At 41.7% G+C, this 25329-nt stretch overlaps 1 protein-coding gene across 10 annotated transcripts in view; it reads left to right on the top strand.

Moving 5' to 3' along the window:
- Positions 1–25329, top strand: part of DTNA (dystrobrevin, alpha) — a 322724-nt gene that overhangs the window by 270796 nt on the left and 26599 nt on the right. For all 10 annotated transcript variants that reach the window (XM_010849771.1, XM_010849766.1, XM_010849768.1 and 7 more), the window contains 4 exons: positions 6583–6670; positions 10006–10103; positions 15177–15290; positions 24246–24342. In XM_010849771.1, the coding sequence (XP_010848073.1) occupies positions 6583–6670; positions 10006–10103; positions 15177–15290; positions 24246–24342 (397 nt within the window). The remainder of the gene's footprint in view (positions 1–6582; positions 6671–10005; positions 10104–15176; positions 15291–24245; positions 24343–25329) is intronic.

Genomic DNA, 25329 nt, shown 5'->3' with positions numbered 1-25329 from the left:
ACAATGTCACGAACCTCATTCCATAGTTCATCAGGCACTCTATCTATCAGATCTAGGCCCTTAAATCTATTTCTCACTTCCACTGTATAATCAGAAGGGATTTGATTTAGGTCATACCTGAATGGTCTAGTGGTTTTCCCTACTTTCTTCAATTTAAGTCTGAATTTGGCAATAAGGAGTTCATGGTCTGAGCCACAGTCAGCTCCTGGTCTTGTTTTTGCTGACTGTGTAGAGCTTCTCCATCTTTGGCTGCAAAGAATATAATCAATCTGATTTCAGTGTTGACCATCTGGTGATGTCCATGTATAGAGTCTTCTCTTGTGTTTTTGGAAGAGGGTGTTTGTTATGACCAGTGCATTTTCTTGGCAAAACTCTATTAGTCTCTGCTCTGCTTCATTCCGTATTCCAAGGCCAAATTTGCCTGTTACTCCAGGTGTTTCTTGACTTTTTTATAGATGAGAAAATTATGGCACAGAGAGGTTAAGTGATCTTTGCAGGGTCATACAGCTAGTAATTGAGACAGCTAAGGTTTGCATCCAGAAATCATCCAGTCCAACCTCATACCCACTCTTGTATAACACTGCTGCCAGCTATTCACCCTTCCCAAGTGTAAGCATTTTTTTTGAGTGGGAGCTTACCTCTTTGACACCATCTGCAATCTAACCTTTAAAACAACAACAAAGTGTGAGCCAAAAGAGAATTTGCCATTATTAAAGAGGTGGGATGAGAAAGATCTACTGTTGATAAATACGAATTAATACAATGACATTTCCATGAACTTAAACACCTATACAAAGCAGATACGGAATCTGTATGCAGCCATAAAATGTATCTTCATTTTTAACTCTGCCAAACATAAATAATTAGTTGGATTTTAGATGGCATGGCTAGTGTTAAAGCACAGTATTTCATCTGTATTCTTCTGATTTTCTCAAAGTGTTGAGGATGTATACAGAGCCAAATAGGATTCAAAAGAGGTGGTCCAAAGACCATGACATTGCAAGCCTAAATGAGCTAACCTCTATTTGTTCTTTTGTCCAACTGAGTCTTGGGCAGTTCCTGTTTCAAGCACTGTGCTAAACACTCAGTTCCAAGGGTGAAAAGATTGAAGCATTCTGGTTTCAGAGAAGTCACAGTTTAATTAAGGATAAAGGCAATTATTATAAAATGCAAAGAGATAACAGTTATAATAAGACCAGTGCAGTGCAAAGTGCTATGGAATTTTTAAGAAGCAATAGATCTGAATTTGGGGGTTGGACAAGAGGGCAGGAAATGACAAAGTCAATACCATAACAAAGAGAAATTAGCCAAGTGAAAGTGGGTGGAAGAGGCAGAGAGATTGTTTAGAGCAGAGAGAATATGGTGCATTTGAGCTTAAGTGTGGTAAAGCCATGGGTTAAAAGATGAAGCTGGACTATGCAGGACCTTAGAAGTCTTCTTTAGGAGTTTGAACAATGAGAACCTATTGAAGAATGTTCTGTATAGGAATGCTTCAACCAACCTCACTTTTGAAAGATCGATGACTCTAGGACAGAAAATGAATTGGAAGAAAGAATAACTCAAATCAGAGTAAATATTGAGAGGACTTCACACTCATTCAGGATAAGATGACAGTGGCCTGGGCCACATCAGGGGCAGCTGGAATTGAAGGAAATGGAAGAATTTGAGAGTGTGTAGAGGTAAAAGGCATAGCCTTGGTGGACAATTATAACATAGTGGGTTATCAAAGTCAAGGTCTTGACAAAGGAGTTTGAAGGCACCCCTAAAGAGAAGGCTTTCTTATTGTAAGTTATTATTATCATTATCATCCATGAAAATTCCTATGGCATTTTGCCCTCAGCCAACTGTCAAAGATAAGGAAACGTCATCCTCCCCTTGTGTGTGTGTGTGTATGTGTGTGTGTGTGTGTTAGTCACTCAGTCACATCCAACTCTTTCCAACCCCATGGACTGTAGCCCACCAGGCTTCTCTGTCCATGGAATTCTCCAGGCAAGAACACTAAAGTGGGTAGCCATCCCCTTCTCCAGGGGATCTTCCCAACATAGGGATCAAATCCAGGTCTCCTGCATTGCAAGCAGGTTCTTTACCATCTGAGCCACTAGGGAAGAAGATTCCTATGGCATTTTGCTCTTAACCAACTGTGAAAGATAAGGAAAAAGTCATCCTCCCCTTAAGTAATAACTAGTAATGCCTTCTCAGGCAGTAATCTTCCTAATAGCTATTTGCATTTTAATAAAAGAGCAGTCATACTTAATGACCATAAAAAGTAATCTCTAGTGATAAAGTTTCTGTCACCATTCAGACAAATGGAAAAAATACTAAGGAAAAATGAAGAGGTATTTCTGGTGCCCTTTGGATCACCTTATTGTTTGTATCATTTTAACATAGGTGAATCTTTTTATGACCCAAGTTTAGACAAATACATTTTTTTACATTTATTCTTTTTTTTTTTTTTTTTGCTGCATGTCTTATAGAATTTTAGATCCTCAACCAGGGATTGAATGACCCTGAGCCCTCAGCAGTGAGAGTGTGAAGTCCTAAACCCTGGGCCGCCAGGGAAATGGGCCTGTAGAGATAGCAGAGAAATGTGAACGAATGTTGAGTTCCCAGAAATCGTTACTACATCATAATTTAGGAAGCCTTGGCCCTGCCACTCAAGTTTCCCAGATGCCATTTTGAAATCATAGCAACAAACACCGTGTATTTAAGGTAGAAAGTGGAGAACTTGCAAAATAATAGATTTCCCCATTCTGAACTGAAGTCTACACAGCAGCCTCTTTTTAATTCATCATGGTCTTGTAGCAAGATTATAAAATCTGGAAATGAATAGGCAAGGATATAGACGATGTTGGGATTGGTATTTCTTTAATGATTTAGGGATTATTGGTCATTTACTTTCGACTATTTGTAACTGAAGTCTTGAAATAATGGAATTTATTAGGGGAATGCTTCATTCACCCTTGTATAATGTGAACGTACAGAAATTGCACATGTGGACTCAGAAATCGTTTGTGCACACAAAGGGGCAATCCATCATTTCACCCCTCATTCACTCGGTGCTGGGGAAGGAGGGGCAGGGAAATATGAGTTATAGCTCACGACAAAATCCCATACCTTCACGTCTTGCATTTCCAGCAGGCTCCTTTTATGTAACCTTCATATTATTTATACCTGCTGGTCATTCATAATAAAAGGTACTTTTATCATGAGGTTTTTTTTTTTTCCTTTATCAAAGTTTTTTTTATTATTTATTTATCAAAACACTCACAAATGTTTTTGACAAAGTCACTTTCAGGCAGTCGAACAGATCGTTGTCCCAAGCTTAGAGCAGTGAGCCTTGTCTACATAAACTGTGTTGAATTAGACACATGGTCTCTAATATACCAACCATAAAATGATAAATGCGCTAAAAATCAAATTGAATTGTTTCTTTGTGGGGCAGTTTTATTTTAAAGTAAGGACAGCATAACTTTCACTTTCTTATTAAAGCTGTAGCAAGAAATTCAGCTATTATTTTTAACAACTGCAAAGTGCAGACATGTATTATAAAACATCTGTTTTAAACATCTGTTTTAAAACATCCATTGTCCAGAACTAATTCAGCCTTTGGCTAGTAAAATAGTTTCTTATTCCAAGTCTGAATTGGTATGCTGATTGAAACCTCAATCCACTGGGAACAGTACTACACATAGGTGAGCCCTGAATCTGAGAATATCTATCTTAAGGGAATATTTGTAAAATATCACAGTGCTATATGGATATGAAAAGTGGTCTCTTTTATGCAGTTTACATTTAGGGTTCATTTCACATGTTTAACTTTTCCATTTTATTTTCAAGATCTTCTAGGTCCTTGCTACTCAAATGCATATTAACATATCTTGAGAGCTTGCTGGAAATGCAGGTTCTTTGAGCCCATCCTATCCCACCACCGCCACTCTAGAATCAGAGACTGAATTTTCACAAGATCCCTCCATGATATGTATACACACTAAAGTTTGAGAAACCCCGCTCTAGATGGTCGTTGGATAGTATGTGACATTTTGAAGGGGACAAGAATCATTAGTGAATCTGAACAGGTTACTTCAGAGGCAAAATAACAATAAAATTATATTAACTAATATTTTTGAGCATTTAATGTATTCTAGGCATCATATTTTGATCCCTGGGTCAGGAAGATCCCCTGAAGAAGGGCACAGCAACCCATTTCAGTATTCTTGCCTGGAGAATCCCATGGACAGGGGAGCCTGGAGGGCTACAGTCCATGGGGTCGCTAAGAGTTGGACATGACTGAAGCGACTTAGCACAGCACAGGAATCATATCAGTTTGATGCTTTTTCCATGCATTATCTCATTTGGGCAGCAGGAAATAGAAGACTATTTCTCTGATGATGGAGAAATAATTTGGTAAATGGAGAAATTCAGGAATATCCTAAGTAGGAAATGGCAACTTAGAGAAAAGGGCATCGTCTAGTGGAAGCATTCAGAATAAGAATAGATATAGTTTACTTATGTGAGAAATGTAGACAAAGCAGAGATAGTAGAGACAGGAATATCTTCCAAATGACCGGAAAAAAAAGCTTACACTAATGTAGTCTGCTGAACCAAGAAGAGCTATTTGGAAGTGACATAGCTAATATGCTGAGTCTCACTCATCCTCTCACTTTAGAACAAAGGTTAAAAGACTATGTTGCATGTTTACTGTGTATGTAAATGTACACATAAATAATATAAATGTACGTTACATTATGTGAATCCAAGTCTTTTTGGTGGGTAATTCTTATAACCTTAATGTTGGCATAGAAGTGCGTCATTTTTAATGTATAATCATGAGGATTAATCTTTTTAAGGAACAAGCTTAAATGTAAGAGCCAGTGGAGGAGATTATAAGTATATTTGGGGGTTGAGAGGAAACTGGTTTCTAATCTTGTTCCTGACCTGATACTCACCATAATAACTGATAAACCAAACTAGTCGGCTAACTAGTCTACTAACAGGATTAGTGTTACTGGTATGTTTCACAAACAAACAAACAAAAATTTTATTAGCACCTAAAACTTTGTCTTAAGTAAAGGGCTTTCTGAAATATCAGCTCTCTGGGAGGGTTGATAATGCTTCTATTTGCTTTAGTGTTTTGTTTTGTTTTTTCTTTCTTTCCTTCTTCTTTTTTTTTTTTTTTTTGGCTACACCCCATGAAGCATGTGAGATCTTACTTCCCCAACCACAGATTTAACCTATACCCCTTACCTTGGAAGCACAGAATCTTAAGTGCCAGGGACGTCTTGCAGTTTTTAAGAGGTTTCTAAGGGGTCAGACTAATCTTATCCTAGTAGGAAGAATTTTCATAAATTTATAGGAGACACTAAATGATTCACACCATTAGAAGCCATTACTATTAATATAATTCTGCTTCTCTGAAAGTAAATATAAAATAGCAAATTACCTAGGTAGTAATATTATAGATGAGAAATTATATTTGTCGTGTACTACTGTATAAGAAATTACCCCAAAGCTTAGCAGCTTAAAACAACAAAGACAGTGGGTCAGGAATCCACGTATGGCCTAGGTGTCTGCGGCTGAGGACCCGAGGTGTATATCAAACTGTCTACTGGGCTGTGGTCTCATCTAAAGGCTCTGCTGAAGGTGGTCCAGTCACATGGTTACTAGGCAACTTCAGTTTCTCCTCACCTGAGACATTCCACAGAGCAGCCTATGACATGGCTTCCAAGCTTCCCACAGGCCAGGCAACCCAAAAGAGCTCAAGAGTCAGGAAAAAAAAAAAAACATGCCCAAGATGGAAGTCAGGGTCTTTTTATAACCTAGTCTTAGAAGTTACCTTCCGTTACTTCTGCCACATGCCATTGACTAGAAGCAAGTCTGTAAGTCCTGTCCATTGTAAAGGAAGAGGGTTACACACAGGAGTGTGAATATCAGGAGGTGGGGGTCACTGGGACCCGACCACAATCAGTTTCTTCTTCCTTCTTGCTTTCTTATTGTCTAACACATCAGTTTCCCAAGGAGTACATGTTACTTGGGTAATAAAGAAATAAAATGGTTAAAGGCAATACAACTTAAAGAGAAAGTATTCTTTCATCAGAAATGTTGATCAGAAAAGTCACTACTCCTTGGAGCTTTCTTAGTAAGTCAAGATTTATTAATGACCTTTCTGGCCACATATTAGATCATGTCAGGGCTTCCTGGTGGTTCAGATGGTAAAGAATTTGCCTGCAATGCAGGAGACACAAGAGACACGGGTTCAATCCCTGGGTTGGGAAGATCCCCTGGAGCAGGACATGGCAACCCACTCCAGTATTCTTGGCCTGGACAATCCCATGGACAGAGGAGCCTGGCAGACTACAATCCATGGGGTTGCAAAGAGTCACACACGACTGAGTGACTAACACTTTCACTTTTTCAGGAATCTGAGTCTGATATTAATAATCTAACAGGACTTTGTTTTGGCTTTCAAATTTTTTGCACTGAAAAATGAAATAGCAAACCCCTCCCCCTTCCCTGGGTGGTAGTATGAACATGCCTGTCTTTCTCAGTTGCCTAACAGGTTCCTTCTTGCTCTGTTCTCAACAGTATGCTTGAGAGCTCCAACCGGCTTGATGAAGAGCACCGGCTGATTGCCAGATACGCGGCCAGACTGGCGGCAGAGTCCACTTCGTCTGTAAGTAGTCTGCGTGAGAGATGTCACATTGACTGTGGTCTTGTTGCTGGTGCCACAACAGCAGAGCCAAGTGGTTGCTATTGAGCCATCTGCAAGACCTAAAAACAATCTGGCTTCTGCTGCTTTGATTTTTCACTTTTCAGCTATCATTCTTGACTAGCGTGAATCAGAGCTTGAGGGATTCTGTTACAACAGTGCTGAATCAGCCCAACTCCTGATTTCTCTGGATAATGTCTAATCAATAAATATAAAGAGCAAGCAGTGATTCAAATCCACAACTGGCTTAGATAAATTTCTGCTTTTATCAGTATGCAAGTGATGCAGTGGTAAAGAACCCACCTGCCAATGCAGGAGACATAGGAGACATGGGTTTCAATCCCTGGGTCGGGAAGATCTCCAGGAGTAGGAAATGGCACCCCACTCCAGTATTCTTGCCTGGGAAATTCCATGGACAGAGGAACTTGGTGGACTGCAGTCGACTGGGTCACAAAGAATTGACCACATCTAAGCAACTGAGAAGGAAATGGCAACCCACTCCAGTATTCTTGCCTAGAGAATTCCATGGACAGAGGAGCCTGGTGGGCTGCTGTCCATAGGGTTGCACAGAGTCAGACATGACTGAAGCAACTTAGGATGCATGCATGCATTGGAGAAGGAAATAGCAACCCACTCCAGCGTTCTTGCCTGGAGAATCCCAGGGAAAAGGAGCCTGGTGGGCTGCCATCTATGGGGTTGCACAGAGTCGGACACGACTGAAGCAACTTAGCAACAGCAGCAGCAAGCAACTGAGCACAGAACACAAAATATATACAAAATATGTACAAGAAAGAGAAAATGATGTCATAAAATTAAAAAAAAAAAAAAACCTTCATCACATGTCAAAGGTGCCAAAGGCCAGACTTAGCTATAGAAGACCATTTAGAATATAAAATATAGGACCTCACAGTTCTTCAATACCAATACAAATTGTATCTTTGTTAAAAGAAATGCTACATTAAAAAGTGATAGAAAAACTTTATGAAAGCCAGAGCTTCACCAAGTTTAAACCTTTCCCTACAGTTAGTTTTCTGAAGTTAAAATTCAGGCAGCATTTCTCCATGTCTTTAGGCTTAGACAATGGGTGCTATTTTTTTAAAGCTTAACATTCTGTGGTAGAAAGATTAGTTGTGATTTTTTTTTATTTGCTTTAAAAATTGGGGGGAATTTTTATAATGTATTGTAGAGCAAAGAAAGCACAGGGAAATCTACATAATCTGACCCTGTTGTTTATTGATTGCTTGTGCTGGGTCTTCATCGCTGTTCCATGCAAGCTTTCTCTAGCTGCGGTGTGCAGGCTTCTCACTGCAATGGCTTCTTTTTTGTGGGTGAAGCCTGGGCTGTAGGGCGTGCGGGCTTTAGTAGTTGTGGTTCATGGGCTTAGTTGCCCTCTGGTATGTGGAATCTTCCCAAACAGGAATCGAATCTGTGTTCTCTGCATTGGCAGGCAAATTCCTAACCACTGGACCACAAGGGAAGTCCTGACTCTTTTTCTATAAAACAATATCAAATAATCCCTTCACTGAATACACATACACATATACGCAGCATCCCTGGTAGCTCAGCTGGCTAAGAATTTGCCTGCAATGCAGGAGACCCTGATTTGATTCTTGGTCAGGAAGATCCCCTGGAGAAGGGATAGGCTACCCCCTCCAGTATTCTTGGACTTCTCTGATGGTTCAGATGGTAGAGTCCGCCTGCAATGCAGGAGACCTGGGTTCGATCCCTGGGTTGGGAAGATCCCCTGGAGGAGAACATGGCAACCCACTCCAGTATTCTTGCCTGGAGAATCCACATGAACAGAGGAACCTGGTGGGCTACAGCCCATGGGGTCACAAAGAGTCGGACACAATTCAGCAAGAAAGCACAGCACAGGACAGAACGTATAAATACAGTATATGAGATATATATACATATCTATTGTTATAAAATCATATATATGATATCTAGTCATATATGCCGGAGAAGGCAATGGCACCCCACTCCAGTACTCTTACCTGGAAAATCCCATGGATGGAGAAGTCTGGTGGGCTGCAGTCCATGGGGTCACTAAGAGTCAGACACAACTGAGCGACTTCCCTTTCACTTTTTAGTTTCATGCATTGGAGAAGGAAATGGCAACCCACTCCAGTGTTCTTGCCTGGAGAATCCCAGGGATGGCAGAGCCTGGTGGGCTGCCCTGTCTGGGGCCGCACAGAGTCGGACACAACTGAAGCGACGCAGCAGCAGCAGCAGCAGCAGCAGTCATATATAGCCATGTATATAATTCTTATATAATCATATTCTTCTATATCAATATATGTGATTATATAAGAAGGGAGAAAGTGGTGACTGCATTTACATCAGTTGTTAAAGCTGGTTGCAACCCATCAACAGAAAATTACATATATGAGTGAAGAAATGCTGGAAGTATTTTGACCAAAAGGAGACAAAAAGTCATAATAACTCTGACTTTAAAACTATAGGCTTCCCTGATAGCTCAGTTGGTAAAGAATCTTCCTGCAACACAGGAGACCCTGGTTTGATTCCTGGGTGGGGAAGATCTGCTGGAGAAGGGATAGGCTACCCACTCCAGTATTCTTGGGCTTCCCTTGTGGCTCAGCTAGTAAAGAATCCGCCTGCAATGCAGGAGACCTGTGTTTGATCCCTGGGTTGGGAAGATCCTCTGGAGAAGGAAACGGACCCACCCCAGTATTTTGGGCTGGAGAATTCCATGGACTATATAGTTCACGGGGTCACAAGAGTAGGACACAACTGAGCAACTTTCACTTTCACTTTAAAACTATATTTTTAATTATATATTACAGTGGTTGAACAGTAATTCTAGAGAAAGATACCTCAACAGTGGTTCATTTATTGAAGTGGGTAGCCATTCTTTTCTCCAGGGGATCTTTCAGACCCAAGGATCGAACTCAGGTGTCCAGCATTACAGGTGGATTCTTTACCGTCTGAGCCACCAGGAAAGCCCTTTACTGAAAAAAAATAGCTGCACTGGAAACAGCATGGCAAGAATGAACTCGCTCCCAATATCAGAAATTTGGAACCAGTTTTTCCCCATGTTTTGTGTATTTGCCTGCAAAAGAATTCTTTTCTCCTTCCCATCCCATAAATGTGCTCCAGACCTCTCCAAAAGCTGGTCCTTAGGAGAGGAACAGCCGTTTAATTTTACATGTTTTGCTTTTTTTGTTTTGATAAAAATGATTGTCTCTTTCGTGTGCGTATCTCACGACTCCTGTCTTTTCAAACACACATAGATTCCCCTGCCCGATACTAAATAGTGTAAACCACGTATTTTACAGCAGCCAACTCAGCAGAGGAGCGCCCCTGACATCTCCTTCACCATTGATGCAAATAAGCAACAAAGGCAGCTGATCGCAGAACTAGAAAACAAGAACAGGTAAGACTTTAGACAGACTGGCTGTTATGATCAAAGTGCACGTTCATTAATAACCTATAGTCATGCTTTTAACTGTCCAGGTTTTTTTCACCCTGTAGGCATATACATATAAGGGAAGTCATCTAGAGTCAGTGATGCTGCTTCTGAAAAACTAATCTTTAAATTTTAGATCATCAGAAATTTCATGAGGGAAAAAAAATATATATATATATATATGTGTGTGTGTATATATATATTCTGAGATGTCAATACAATTAATGTAATGCCCCTAGATAGTATCATTTCCCTTTTTCTGAGATACTTATTTTTGTTAAGGAGGTGTCTAAGGCAGAAGGGTCCCCCTGGGTGCTAAAGACTAAGTATCTTAATCACCTAGAGACAAGTAAAAGTCTCACCGGGAGGGCCCTGTGAGGATCGCAGGCTAAAGAGGCATCTGGGGACACCACCATCACCCACTCATTCAAGCCAAACATTTCCACGCCCCATCCATCAGGAGGTTTTCCTCTTTATTCAACACAGATTGACTCACCGTCTGCCCCGTGAGAGTTCCCCAAAACCAGGCATTTCATCTCCTCCATTCCCACTCAGTGCAACCTGTCACTTTATAATACATAAATCATATCATGTTATTTCTTGTTCAAAATCTCTGTTGAGTTTCCGTTACATTGAATAAAACCCCCCCTCTGACCACAGTCTGCAGGTCCAACCTGACCTGATTCCTGCCTCCCTTTCCAGCCACTGCCCACCTTACTCATTACACTCCTGCTTCTTTCTTTCTTTACAGCCTTTCAAGTACTGGCTGTTCTCCTAGCTTACAGAGCTCTTCCTCAGGGTCTCTGCAGAGATGGCTCTTCCTCACTGCTCAGGTCTCAGCTCAAATGGCATCTCCTATAAGACCACCTCTCTGATACCTCCTACTCCAGGAACCACTCTCTATTATATCCCTGTGTGTGTGTGTGTGTTTGTGTGTGTGCATGCACACACATGCACACACATGCATGCCTATCTCTTTTTGAATGCATGAAAAAAAAAATGCACTCAAGTGTCCGTTTCCTTCTTATTCTCTGTCTCGTCTGACAGATATGGAATTTCTTTGAGAACTGAGTCCATGACAAATGGCCCCTGGGTTCCAGAACCATGCCTGGTACACTGAAACACTGTAGAAGCTCAGCAAATATATACTGAGTGAGAATATAATGAATTGCTGAGTCAGATCTTAAACTCAGTGCTGAGTAAGCCTCACATAAAAACAACTTGTACCTTCTGTATTTCTCAGAGCAGCACCAAAATGTCTTAATATTTAATCTCATCTTTAAACACTGATGTGCCTTCTGAGATCAAACTGGTAAAGGAGAAAATTGTGATCGTTGTTACATGCCGATAGAATCTGACCTGAAAATCTTGGGATAAATGGTCAAGCTATTCTTTGAAGTTCTACAGAAAAAAGTTAAAAGGAAGGTAAAAATTCAGGACATTTTCATATTTTTGGAAAAAAAAGACTAAAGTGAAAATTTACAAGCACACAAATAGCTAATCTTGGTTGCAATTTTAATCTACTCTCCTACCTTTCCAAAGCATTTATTCTCCCTTCCAGTTCTCTGCTTCCACTCAGCATGGGGATGTCATCTGTGTGTGCCAAGTTGCTTCAGTCCTGTCTGACTCTGCAACCCTGTGGACTGTAGGCTCCTCTGTCCATGGGATTCTCCAGGCAAGAAGACTAGAGCAGGTTGGCATTTCCTCCTCCAGGGGATCTTCCCGACCCAGGGAAAAACCTAAGTCTCTCCTGCATTGGCAGGTGGGTTCTTTACCACTAGAGCCACCTGGGAAGAGACTGGAGGGGAAAATTGGGACTTCCTTTAAGGAAATAACCCAGGAATATGTACCTCCACGTGGGATTCCAGAATCAACAAGAGGCCCCATGATTGTGCTGGGTGTGCCATGCTACCACTCCTTCTGCTTAGTTCTAGGGCATTTGGGGATTGTACTTTCTGAAGGACCAGAGAGAGAATAGAGGAATGGGAATGAGAAAATATGGCAGGAAGAGAGCTTCGTCCTATCCGAGTTCCTTCCGCACCCGGTGCCTAAAGATCATCTAGTCCATCCCGAACTCATCTCTCTAAGCCAGCAGCCTCAACCCCATGGATGACTCTAGAACCGTGTCCCAGAAGCTTATCCAGGTCACAGTTCCTGTACCATGGAAATCACCCAGGGATCCCATGGTCTCCAAAGTGACAGTTAACCCGGTAATCAGATCTCTGGGCTTTAAGGGAGGATAGAATTGCTCACTTGACTTTGTCACTACCCTGAGTAGTTCATGGATGTTTCAGCAGTGATCTTTAGAAAATAATGCTTCCTTAGAGCATACTTAGAAGAGCCAGTTGGAGTTAGTATTAGGAGTAGCAAGACTCTTCGAATTACATTGTCTAAGTCACAGCCTGCCTAGGCTACACCTGTCAGACCAAGTAGTGGAGACTAAAGGAGTCTGATATATATGAGGTTTGGGGCACACCAACCTGAGTTCAAATGACCACTACCGCCTAGATATTGAACTTGGACAAGATTTGTAACTAGTCTATGCTTCGATTCCCTCATTCATGAAACAGATAATAGCAGACCCTGTATATACAACAGTTCCTAATAGAACTGTTAGGAGGATTCAATAAGACTAAGAAGACAATGACTGCTTAGTGACTGAGCGCACACGCATGCAAGAAGACAACACAGTTCCCAGGTGTAGTCTAAGCACTTCATGCTCCTTGCCTACCTTATCATTATTTTTTTTCTGCTAGAGCTGCTTCTCTATTTTCCTTCTTTGGGGCAAAATGGTTCTGTCATGGTTCTGTCCTCAGAATCAACAAGGAGACCTAGTGGAGGTCACAGAATGTCAGGATGTTAGCCCTGAGGAACTTGGAAATCTCAGTTCCCTGATTTTCAGGCTGAGCTCTCTGGGACCCCAGGGGCCCCGTAGGGGTGCATGAAGAGGAAGAAGGGGCATCCCAAGTGGTGCTAGTGGTAAAGAACCCACCTGCCAGTGCAGCAGTTGAAAGAGATGCCAGTTTGATCCCTGAGTCGGAAAGATCCCCTGGAGGAGGGCATGGCCACCACTCCAGTCTTCTTGCCTGGAGAATCCCATGGACAGTGGAGTCTGGCAGGCTGCAGTCCATAGGATAACACAGAGTCAGACGCAACTGAAGCAACTACGCACAAAGAGGAAGGAAGAAGAGCCAGTAGTGCAGGGCGCGCCCTTCTTTAACCAGAGAAGTTTCTTCTTAACTCTCTGATATGTTGCATTTCCATAGAAGGTTCCTTTTAAAGAAAAATTTCTACCTTGAAACACCAAGGGGGAGCAAAAAAAAAGTTGAAAACCACTGAATTATGGTCCATATCCATGAAAGGGACAGTGACTCACTGGTAATTAGCTTCTTGATGCTGGCATGTTTGTGGGGCAGGAGATTGTAGATCAGCCTTTCAGATGGAAAGTCACCCAGCCCCCTTGCTCACCAGGTTCACCTTCCATTCTCATTCTCGGTGCTTTGTTCTGTCTTACTGGCTCTTCTGCATTTTACTGGATGGGAGGCTGACCCCTCCCCCAAGAACTCATGACTTGTAACCTTGCCTAATAGCGTCTAACTCACTTAGGGATAATTTGCTTTGTGTCGGTCACCTATCCTTTATGGCTGGCCTAATGTTCACCCCAATGCAAGGCAGACCAGAACCCAACATTAATGATAGACGGACACGTCTCACCCCTGACCGAGGTCATACCAATAGCACTCTTCGGTCACTGACTCAATTACACTGAATCCTTTTAAAAGCACTTTCCTTCTTAAGGCTACTCTCATTGAGATCCATTGTTAAGCTTGAAAATGTTAAGAAAAGAGAAAGAATTTTGCCTAACTGGGGGCTTTTCAGAAAAATTCAGTGAGAAGAATTTCATTCCCGGTGTGAGAATGGGGTTATTTAGTTTCGTAAAATGAATGCCATTTATCCTTAATTTCCTTCCAAGTATCTCTTACTTGGTATCTGCAGGTAGTTTAAGGTGTCAGACTGAGATCATAAATAAGAGGAAGATTCATTTTCATCTCTTAAGCAGTGCGCTTTGCAAAGTTGAACACTTTACTGCAGCATTATATTACTGACTAGAGAGATTAGGTCCTGGGGAGAACAATCAGCTTGAAGGTTCCAATGACAAGCAGGCCTTCCTGGTTCCTAGGATGTACTGGAGATGAAGGCAGTATGCTTCATCCACAGCACTCAACTGTTGCAGGAAGAGGGACCCCTTCCAGGGCCTGAGAGTGGGCTCTTGTCTAACACTGGGAAATGAATTGTCCAAGGAGACACACATGCTGACAAAGCAAAAGATTTTGTTGGGAAGGATGCCCCAGGGGACAAGCAGCACACAGGAACACAGGAGGACTGCTCTGCCTCCTGATTCAGTCTCAGGTTTTATGGTAATTGGCGTTAGTTTCCAGGTTGTCTCTGGCCAGTCATCTTGCTTGGCCCGTATTTGGTCTGACTCAGGGTCCTTCCTTGGAGAAGGGTATGGCCACCCACTCCAGTATTCTTGCCTGGAGAATGCCATGGACAGAGGAGCCTGGGGGGCTACAGCCCAGGGAGTCGCAAAGGGTCGGACATGACTGAGTGACTAACACTCAGGGTCCTTCCTGGTGGTTAAGTGCAACTCTCAGCCAAGATGGATTATGGTGCAAAGGATTCTAGGATTCTCCTCCCTCCTCTGGTCCCTCCCAGATTCTCCCAGTTAGTTTTTGGCAGCAGCAGCACAGCACATTCCTTATTTGAACCTCTGTTGTGAGACAGTTCAAGCAAGCAGTTATCATCAGTTATCACCATGCCTGACCAATGCAGACAATTTCAGTCAACAGTCCCCTAACACAGCTTAGCTACAGCCAACACCTCATAAACACTGTCAGTTCATGAGGACAGGTTTTGCTCCAACACACAGGACGACCCCTTCTTTCTTTGTTCCGGTGGCCCTGATCAGCTCACATGTTAGATCCTGGATGTCCTGGAAGTTAACTGACCGGGTTTCTCTCCTTCCTCCTCTCTCCCAAGAGAAATCCTACAGGAGATCCAGAGGCTGCGGCTAGAGCATGAACAAGCTTCTCAGCCCACGCCGGAGAAGGCGCAGCAGAACCCCACTCTGCTGGCAGAGCTACGGCTCCTCAGGTAAGAAAAGGAGCCCAAGGCATCTCAGGAAGGCAGTGTTTGAGATCGTCCAAACCATCTGACAGTGTCCACTGGAAAATGGTCATCAGCCTCTGCAGCTGCCAATGTCTGTTTGCTTTTATTTTTATAGCACACATCTAATTGCTGAGATTCGGGGGTCTGGGAAAAGAAGCTATTTACACTTTGCTTTTTTCTTTGACACAGAGAAAAGGACACAGTGTTCTTCAGATCCAAAACCAAATGTTTCACTAGAAAAAAAAATGTATCGTGCATTCTCTTTTTTAATTACAGTGTAGTTGATGTCAGTTATTGTGTAAGTATGATATTACGGAAGCTGTGCTGTGTGTGCTTAGTTGCTCAGTCACAGCAGACTCTGTGACCCCTTGGACTGTAGCCCTCCAGGCTCCTCTGTTCATGGAATTCTCCAGGCAGGAATACTGGAGTGGACAGCCATTCCCTTCTGCAGGGGATCTTTCCAACCCAGGGATCAAACCTGGGTCTCCTGCATTGCAGGTGGATTCTTTTCCACCTGAGCCACCAGGGAGACCCCATACTTCATTTCTGGTTTTTATAAACTATTGGCTATATTCCCCATGTTGTACAATATATCCTTGTGGGTTATTTTATACATAATAGTTGGTACCTCTTAATGCCTAGCCCTGTATCTCCCATCCCTCACTTTTCTCTCCCCTCTGGCGACCACTAGTTTGTTCTCTATATCTGTCTTGCTGGAAAAAAGAATTTGAACTCAACTCTTTTTAGTTATTTGCAATATCAACAATATGTTTATGATAAAAGTGATCAACAAAACAAACATGTAAACAACTAAATAATCACCACTTTTTAAATTTAAAAATTTATCTGTGACCCATAAATTCTCTCCAACTCTTGGTCCCTAAGAGTTTTCTATACAGATCCTCACACCTTCTTGTTCTGCAAATGAATTTAAAGGCCTGGTGTTACCTAGTCAGTCATCATGACATATTGTTGGAAAGGACTAAAGAAGATCATTTGGTTCCACCCCTGAATTTCAGGGTACTTCTCAGCCTCAGATTGTAGAAAGCAGCAGGGCATGGATGAGGACTGTGAGCACGTGCAAAAGGAGTCAGACCAGGGGCTCTGCTTCAGACTTACCAACATGCCTTGAATATGGCACTGACCCAAACCTGTCCGTATGGAAAACAATGCAAACATAACCCAAAGATACTCCCTAGTGGAAATGTCATATTTCACAAGGCAGTCAGAGTCAGCAAGTATAACATTCTTTCCATCTTTCAGTTTGGATGTCAAGTGTATTTCAGATGTATCTAACTCCAAGGCAACTAACTCTTATTAATTTTTTATAATAAGAACAGATGCCTCTGCTCAGAAATTAGAGTGCCCCTTGTCAACATTAGAGCGCCACTTGCTTACTCTGGTGGCTCAGATGGTAAAGAATCTGCCTACAGCGTAGGAGACCTGGGTTCAATCCCTGGGTCAGAAAGAATCCCTGGAGAAGGAAATGGCAACCCACTCCAGTATTCTTGCCTGGGAAACTTTTATACAGAGCAGCCTGGTGGGCTACAGTCCATGGAGCCACACAGAGTCAGACCCAACTGAGCAACTAACACTTTAACTTCCTCCTTACAAGGAGACTAAATTTAGCACATTCTGTATGGCTGTATTTGTGTTTTACCAAGTCCCGGTTGATTGTATGGATCTTTCTAGGGGCTCCACTCTAACCCAGCTCTATGGACATATTCACATCTGAGCACTCAGCACACCTGGCCAGGGAGCAGGCCCTGCCTCTCAGGTGGGATCCAGTCTCCCCGGGCTCATACACTTGACTGGAGGGGGAGGCCCACCAAAGGCCTGAGTTATGGAGAGGAGATCTGTAGAGCTTTCTTGTAGAGGCTTCTGGATGTGCAGAGATCACATCATACTTTAGAAGAACAAAATAATTTAATGGAAGAAATATAAAGTCTTCCTTTTCAATATATATGATTTCTGGTCCTACTTTTAGAGAGATGTTTTAGGAGTTCTTGCATATTCTGCCTCACCATCACCCAGAAGGGATGAAAATGAAAAGGAAAAGAATGTTTTACATCCTCCTCCTCCTCCTCAAGGGCTTATGAAAGTAAATCACTGCTTGAAAATAGCATATTTTGCCAAATAGGATTATGTCGGCCCTTCAGACTCACAAGTAAAGAAAGTTGAGTCTAGTATGTGCAGGCATACTAAGTCGTTTCGTCATGCCTGACTCTTTGCATCCCTATGGACCATAGCCCGCCAGGCTCCTCTGTCCATGGGCATTCGCCAGGCAAGAATACTGGAGTGGGCTACCATGCCCTCCTCCACAGGATTGTCCCAACCCAGAGATCAAATTTGTGTCTCTTAATCTCCTCCATTGACAGGCAGATTCTTTACCGCTAGCACCACCTGGAAACCCCTCTCATGACCCTAGCTGAGTTTAAAGCCATACTAAGGAGTCTGGCTCTGTGGGGAACTTCTAGAGTTTTGGCCATCACCATCAGAGGGTGGCCCACACATCTGGCTTAAGACCTGAAACACCTATATCCTAGCTGATTTGCTTGCCTGCCTCCATATTCTTCAGGTTTCCCAGGTGGTAAAAAACAAACAAACAAACAAACAAACACCCACCAGTCAATGCAGGAGATGCAAGTTCAGTCCCTGGGTCGGGAAGATCCTGTGGAGGAGGGCACAGTATTCTTGCTTGGAGAATCCCATGGACAGAGGAGCCCGGTGAGCTACAGTTCATAGGGTCACAAGAGTTGGACACAATTGAAGCAACTTAGCACGCATGCAGATTTGTGTGTCGGGCTTCCCATGGGGCTCAGTGGTAAAGAAACTGTCTGCCAATGCAGAAGACACAGAAGACCTGGGTTCGATCCCTGGGTCCAGAAATTCCCTGGAGGAGGAAATGGCAACCCACCCCAGTATCCCTGCCTGGGAAATCCCATGGACAGAGGAACTTGGCAGGCTACAGTCCAAGCAGCCACAAAAGAGTCAGAGTCAACTGGAGCGACTTAGCAAGCATTCCATATTCTCCACATTTCTTCTGCCTGGAATAAGTACCCTTCCTTGAAGGATATTTCTCTGGATACTGATGAACCACTTATACTGTGCTAAGCACTTTAACAATTGGCAAGTTTCACAAATACCCAGAAACCCTGCTCTGAGTGTTTTATCCTTTAGTCATTTCAGACTTTTCAAGAGTTCCAAAACAGTGACCTCTTGCCAATCACTTTGGCCTTGAGTTCACACTGAGGGGTGACCATGTGAAGCCGCCAAAGGAACTCCTTTTTGTAGCTTTGACAGAGGTCTCCTCCATCTATTACATCTTTTCTGGGCCTCTTATTGAGAAGCCAACAGGAGAAATTTCTTTACCAGAGAAATGAGGGCAGCAAGATCAGTGCTTCGCTTTTCATGAACACATAGTTTATTTTTATCTTAAGGGCACCACAACCTTTCTAAATGATCACATTCAGCCATGACAAAGCTGAAAGCCAAGTTTACAACCCAGATCTGGCAACTGAATAGCATTATAGGACAGGCATTTCATAGACGCTTCCTGTGCACTAAGCTCCACCTAACACTGTTTCATACAGTTGCTGTGAAAAACCTGGGAGATGGCCATTACTATTACAGGGAAAGGAAAGGGTTAGTCCCTCAGTCATGTCTGACTCTTTGAGACCACATGGACTGTAGCCCCCCAGCCTCCTCTGTCCGTGGGATTCACTAGGCAAGAATACTGGAGTGGGTTGCCATTTCCTCCTCCAGGGGGTCTTCCTGACCCAGGGATCAAACCTGGGTCTCCCACATTGCAGGCAGATTCCTTACCATCTGAGCCACCAGGGAAGCCCCGTACTACTATAGTCTTTCTATAAAGAAACTGAGATTCACAGAAGTGAAATAACTTGCCCAAAATCCTGCACAGTGAGCATCACAGGTAGATTCTCTCTCCTTGCATACGTGCGTTCTCAGTCGTGTCCGACTCTTTGTGATCCTATGGATTGTAGCCCATCAGGCTCCTCTGTCTATGGGATTCTTCTGGCAAGAATACTGGAGTGGGTTGCCGTGCCCTCCTCCAGGGAATCTTCCTGACCCAGGGATAGAGCCCCCATCTCTTAAGTCTCCTGCATTGGCAGGGGGTATCTTTACCACTAATGTCACCTGGGAAGCCTCTCCTTTCCTTGGGTCTTAATTATCTCCTGCCTAGACTATTATAATAAGCACTTACTTGATTCGCAGCCTCTGGACAATACACTGCTATCCTTTGATTATTCAGTTAGTTCAATTTAACAAATATTTCTAAAATGCAGTGTGCCCAGAACTGAGTTGAAAAAGATATTGTTCCTGGTCTCATAGAATTTGTGGTCAAGTAGGAAAATGACATAAATCAAATAGTTACACAAATAAGAGTGTGATTATTAACTGTGATAAGTTCTATAAGCAATCTTCCTTTTAAAAAAAAAGACATAATTATCAAAGCTGCTACATCAGTCAGAAGTTACCATGAAGAAGGATTGTTTGAGTTGAAGCATGAAAGATAAATACATGGGGAATGGGGATTATGGACAGTGGAGGGAGCTGGAAGTAGGTGATGAAAGGCTTTACTGGTAGATAGATGCTATATGTACAAACACCAAATAGCAAGAGCAAATCTGGTATCTTTTTTGGAACTAAAAGCTTAGTTGACCTAGAATGCAGTGAGCAAACAGGTGCATGGTAAGAGCTGGAGCTGTAGATGTAGATGGGGGTAGACTATGATGCTGTGTGGCCACGCGGACCATCTTGAGGAAATTGCTATCAGTCCCACAACAGGAAGCCACTGGAGGATGAGAGTTACATACCGAGTTAACACAGTGGATTAGCTTGGCAAGTCAGATTCACATGAGTCAAAGATCTTGCCCTAATATTAATTTTTAGAATACAGGCAATCAATAGGCACAGATGAAGCTGAGAAAGGCCTGCAGCATTCCATGTGGTTCCCCAGGTCTTTCCTTCCCATATTGGATGGGGGAATCTGAGGGAAAGTTTGCAAGGTGATCTAGTGAGCCTTCCCACTGCAAAACCATTAAGAGACAGCTAAAGAACTGTATTTGCAAAGACAATACCATCTCCTATAAAGAAGAAACTATTAAACTGTGAAGCAACTTCACACTACAAATGGGAAGAAAAACAATTATAAATTTTCATATTTATCTCTTGTCTAAAAAAATAAGCATATTATATACCCCAAAGTTGCATTCTTTTTAAGGTATATGAGATTATTCTTTGAGAAAACTTATTAATATAAAGAGACTTTTTTGGGGAATTATAATCTCTGATGCAGGTTTGTGGTTTCCAGACCTGAATTTCATTCAGATCAGTTCAGTCGCTCAGTCGTGTCCGACTCTTTGCGACCCCATGAACCGCAGCACGCCAGGCCTCCCTGTCCATCACCAACAACCAGAGTTCACTCAAACTCATGTCCATCGAATCGGTGATGCCATACAGCCATCTCATCCTCTGTCGTCTCCTTCTCCTCCTGCCCACAATCCCTCCCAGCATCAGAGTCTTTTCCAATGAGTCAACTCTTTGCATGAGGTGGCCAAAGTACTGGAGTTTTAGCTTTAGCATCAGTCCTTCCAATGAACACCCAGGACTGAATTTCATTAGACCAGCTTAATTTTTTCTTTTTTTTTTTGTTGGTGGCGGGAAACAACACAAAGTTAAGCACTTTTTGTTTCACCAGGTAACAGCTTTGTTTGGGCTATACTAGGCTTTAGTTGCAGCACACAAGCTTCTATGTTTGCAGCAAGCAAGGGCTACTCTTCGTTGCGGTGCACGGGCTTCTCATCGCAGTGGCTTCTCTTGGGGCAGAGCACAGGCTGTAGAGCGCAGGCTCAGTAGTTGTGGTGCAGGGCTTAGTTGCTCCATGGCAGGTGGGATCTTCTTGGACCAGGGATCAAACTCGTGTCCCTTGCATTGGCAGGCAGATTCCTAATCACTGGACCACCAGGAAACTCCCTACAATGACATCTTTCAACTACCATCACCTGTTAGCATGTTTCATGAATGCAGTATATTTTTTAACATTTTATTTTGAAAAACAATTCACACCTACAGAAGATTTTTAAGAATATCACACTAAATTTCCCTTCTACGCTTCACCTAGGGAGTGCAAACATTTTGTCGCACTCTTCTCTATCTCCCTATATATGTTTACATATGTAAACTACACACACGTTTTTGATGAGCCATTTGAGAGTAAAATGCAGACATCAAAATCCTTTACCCCTAAATACTTATGTATATATTTTCTAAGAAGAAAGAAAGACATTCTCTTCTATAACTATGGTATCATCATCAAACTCAGAAAAGTTAATATTGATATTTATTATGATTATCTATTATTAATATACAGTTCAGCCTTCCCTGGTGGCTCAGATGGTAAAGAATCCACCTGCCATGTGGGAGATCTGGGTTCAGTCTCTGGGTTGGGAAGATCCCCTGGAAGACAGTATGGCAACCCACTCGAATATTCTTGCCTGGAGAACTCCATGGACAGAGGTGCTTGGTGGGCTCCATTCCATGGGGTCATACAGTCCAAAGAGACAGACACAACTGAGTGACTAAGCAATATACAGTTCATATTAAAAATTTTGCCTATTATCCCAACATTCTCCTAAAGAAAGTAGGTTTTAATACACACAAAATTAAAAATAATCTGACAGAATATCAGAATAAAAGGCATTCTCTTAGAGATGATATATTTAGCTCTAAGAAAATAAAATCACTATTTAGTCCAGGTTTTCTCAGTGTTCCTTGGAACGCTGGAGGCTGCACCACACTTTTGTTATCAAACCCACATTTGGTAACCATTGGTGTAAACACTTACAGAGAAGACATTATTAAATAAATTTTTTTAATTTATTTCAATGCAACGCATGAAAGAGTAAATGTCATGTTTTGAAAGAGTATTACTTAAGATAAATACAAATAAGGCTATTTCAATATTGATTAATTATACATTACTATAAGTTAATTTTTTCTGATGGTTTTTAGATGCTTCTTTTAATACTTCTTATCTATAATTTGAAGAGTTTGCTTTAACCTCCCCCTCAAAGTGCTTTTGGCCTTTAGCTCTCAAAAGGCCAAAAATTACAAAACAGCATCTAGACGAGAACTGGAAATAAATCAGAAGCATTATCTGCCTTCTGCCAAGCCCTACCGAGGATGTAGCTGGAACACCATGTGCAGACAAGGTCAAAGGAAAAAACCGCTAATGGAGTTGTCACTGAAGAATATTGTTGAATTGGGCAAGACTTTTTCAGAATTAGAATTCTACAGACCAGCAAGACAAAAGACTAAAATAGGGTACCATTAAGGTCTATAAAATTATGGTGTTCCTTATCCTCAAGATTCAGAAAAGGGGCAATTGTAAAGAAAATCAACAGAAGGATTTCTCTCAAAATAAACTATAAGTAGCAATAAAAGTCAAAAATACAAATATATTTTAAAAGTGACATGTTTATAAATTTTAAATTCATAAATCATTATAGAGAAAGCCTATATTAAAGCAAATTAGAAACGTCTCATTTATATCCATCACCTGTCCTCCCACAAAGTATCTTTCAACGGGATGAGTCACTGACCTAACCCAGTGTGACAGTTTTATGTGGTCCGTTTTTCATTTCAGAGCCCCTGCTATAAGCTCCACTTAATATTATGCCTGTGTCATTGACGCTAGACATGTCCATTCATACATTAACACATGTGTGGTTAAGGCATCCATACATTTTTAAAAATATAATTTCTAATATTTCAGAATTAGAAGTCCTTGGGGCAAGGAATAAATTGTATATATCATTTTTTCACTAGCAATCATGAAATAAGAGATTGAAATCGATTTGGAAAATATACTTCAGAAATGTGGATCATTAGTATTTGTGTCCTTCGTGGTTTTCATTCTTGTTGACAGCTGATAGAAGTTTTGCAAAACAAAGTTAAGCAAACACAAACCTTGTAGATTATTGCAACAATTGTGTAGGAACTCCTTTTTTCTGACTTCACTCTAAGCAGCCAAACCCAAACCAGAAAATTTAGATCGACTATAAAACTGTGTACAAGGAAAAGTTCTCCTCTGAAAGGCACCACATTGCATACTAAGAATTGAACAATTCTTAAAAATGAAAATTTTACTTTTCTAAATCTGATTTCCAGACACTAAAGTAATCAGTATTTTCTGTGAGGGTCCTTGGCCTTGGAAGATCTGTGGGTTTGGCCTTTTTCAGTGGCAGTTTGGTTTTTGTTTGTTATCTGAGGACCCAGTGGCACAGCACAGAGCCCATGACATAATTAGCATTCAGAAAATATTTTATTAAATGGTTAATTCAGGATAGATGAGGGTAAATATCCAGTAGGATTTTAATTTTGTTTTACTGTGACTTTTAACAATTAAACATATACCTGGCTGCTCTGGTATCTCAAATGGTAAAGAATCTGCTTGCAATGCAGGAATGAGTGATAGTCGCTAAGTCATGTGTGACTCTTTGGGACCCCATGGACTATAGTCCATCAGGCTCCTCTGTCCCTGGGATTCTCTAGGCAAGAACACTGGAGTGGGTTGCCATTTCCTTCTCCAAGAGACTCAGGTACAGTCCCTGGGTCAGGAAGATTCTCTGGAGAAAGGAATGGCTACCCACTCCAGCATTCTTGCCTGGAGAATTCCAAAGACAGAGGAGCCTGGCAGGCTACAGTCCGTGGGGTCCCAAAGAGTCACACTCAACTAAATGACTAACAAGCTATAACTGTGCATTCATTTGACATTTCCCTGCCAGGTAACCATGTCAAAGACCCAGAGATGCCCTTTTTCTAGTGTCCACCGCTGCCCTGCCTCAAGACTGGGAAACGTGATTAGCTCAGTGAGTTGAGTGCTGTTTCTAACGACAACTACTACTTCTTTCTTAGACAGCGCAAGGACGAGCTGGAGCAGAGAATGTCTGCCCTCCAGGAGAGCCGGAGAGAGCTAATGGTCCAGTTAGAAGGTCTCATGAAACTACTAAAGGTAAGATGTTTCACATAGCTATTTCCTAAACCTACGACTATGGCATTTGTTAAAAAAAAAAAATTAATAAATAAAATACATTTTAAAATTTGCACCTAATGTGCAATGGTTTTTCCAATTACTATATATGTGATTTCCTCCCCCAAAAAGTGGTTTCAAACTGAGTTTTAGTATCTTTTCTTAGACACATCAAATGATAACATCAATTGTAGGGTTCATTCTTATCTATTTCATGGAAGCAGACTACTGACGACCTTCATGGCATAAGTTATTTCCAGTTGGCTCATTTCCAGTTCCTTTTGTCCTTGGAAGTAATATTACTAAAACTGAATTTATTCAAAAATATTTCACATTTCATAGCTTTCAGCAGTTCTGACTAAACTGAACTGAAGCTCATATGTAATTCAGAAAATGAAGATACAGACATTAAAATAATTTTGGTGATTATAGTTTTATTAAGAGGAGTAACTTTTTTCATTTCAGTAAATGTTATCAAATCTGTGTGGCTTTCGCAGCAAGTCACATAATTCCTATGGGTTTCAAATGCAAAGCATAAATGGGAATATCTCCTTCACTTTTCTACAAGTGGAGCATGTAATAGGATGGTCTGCAGAGTGTTATAATAATAATTCTCATTGGGAACTGGCATTCTTTCTTTCATAAATCTTAGTCCCTTCGTCAGTGTGCACAAAGTTGCATTTCAACTCAAAGTAGACTCGTATGGCCACATGTCCCTGATGGCTCCCGTGGACATTTTGGTGCTCTGTGGCCATCCTGCCTGATATAAACAAGCATGAACCAGTGACATGCCAAAGGCAGGAACTAAAGCTTATGTTAGAGTAACACAGACAAAGTCTCTGGGACAGCTCACTTGCAAGACAAGATGTCTTATCTTTCAGTCTATGGCTCCCCTATATCCCTGACACCCCATCATTTATTGTTTCTGTATTTCTTTCTTTCTTTCTTTTTCTTTCTTTCTTCCCTTTC

This window comes from Bison bison, unplaced genomic scaffold (genome assembly GCF_000754665.1).
Source record: "Bison bison bison isolate TAMUID 2011002044 unplaced genomic scaffold, Bison_UMD1.0 scf7180017864286, whole genome shotgun sequence".
Taxonomy (NCBI): domain Eukaryota; kingdom Metazoa; phylum Chordata; class Mammalia; order Artiodactyla; family Bovidae; genus Bison; species Bison bison.
The sequence above is the reverse complement of the archived record's forward strand: the minus strand, read 5'-3'. Positions and strand labels throughout refer to the sequence as shown.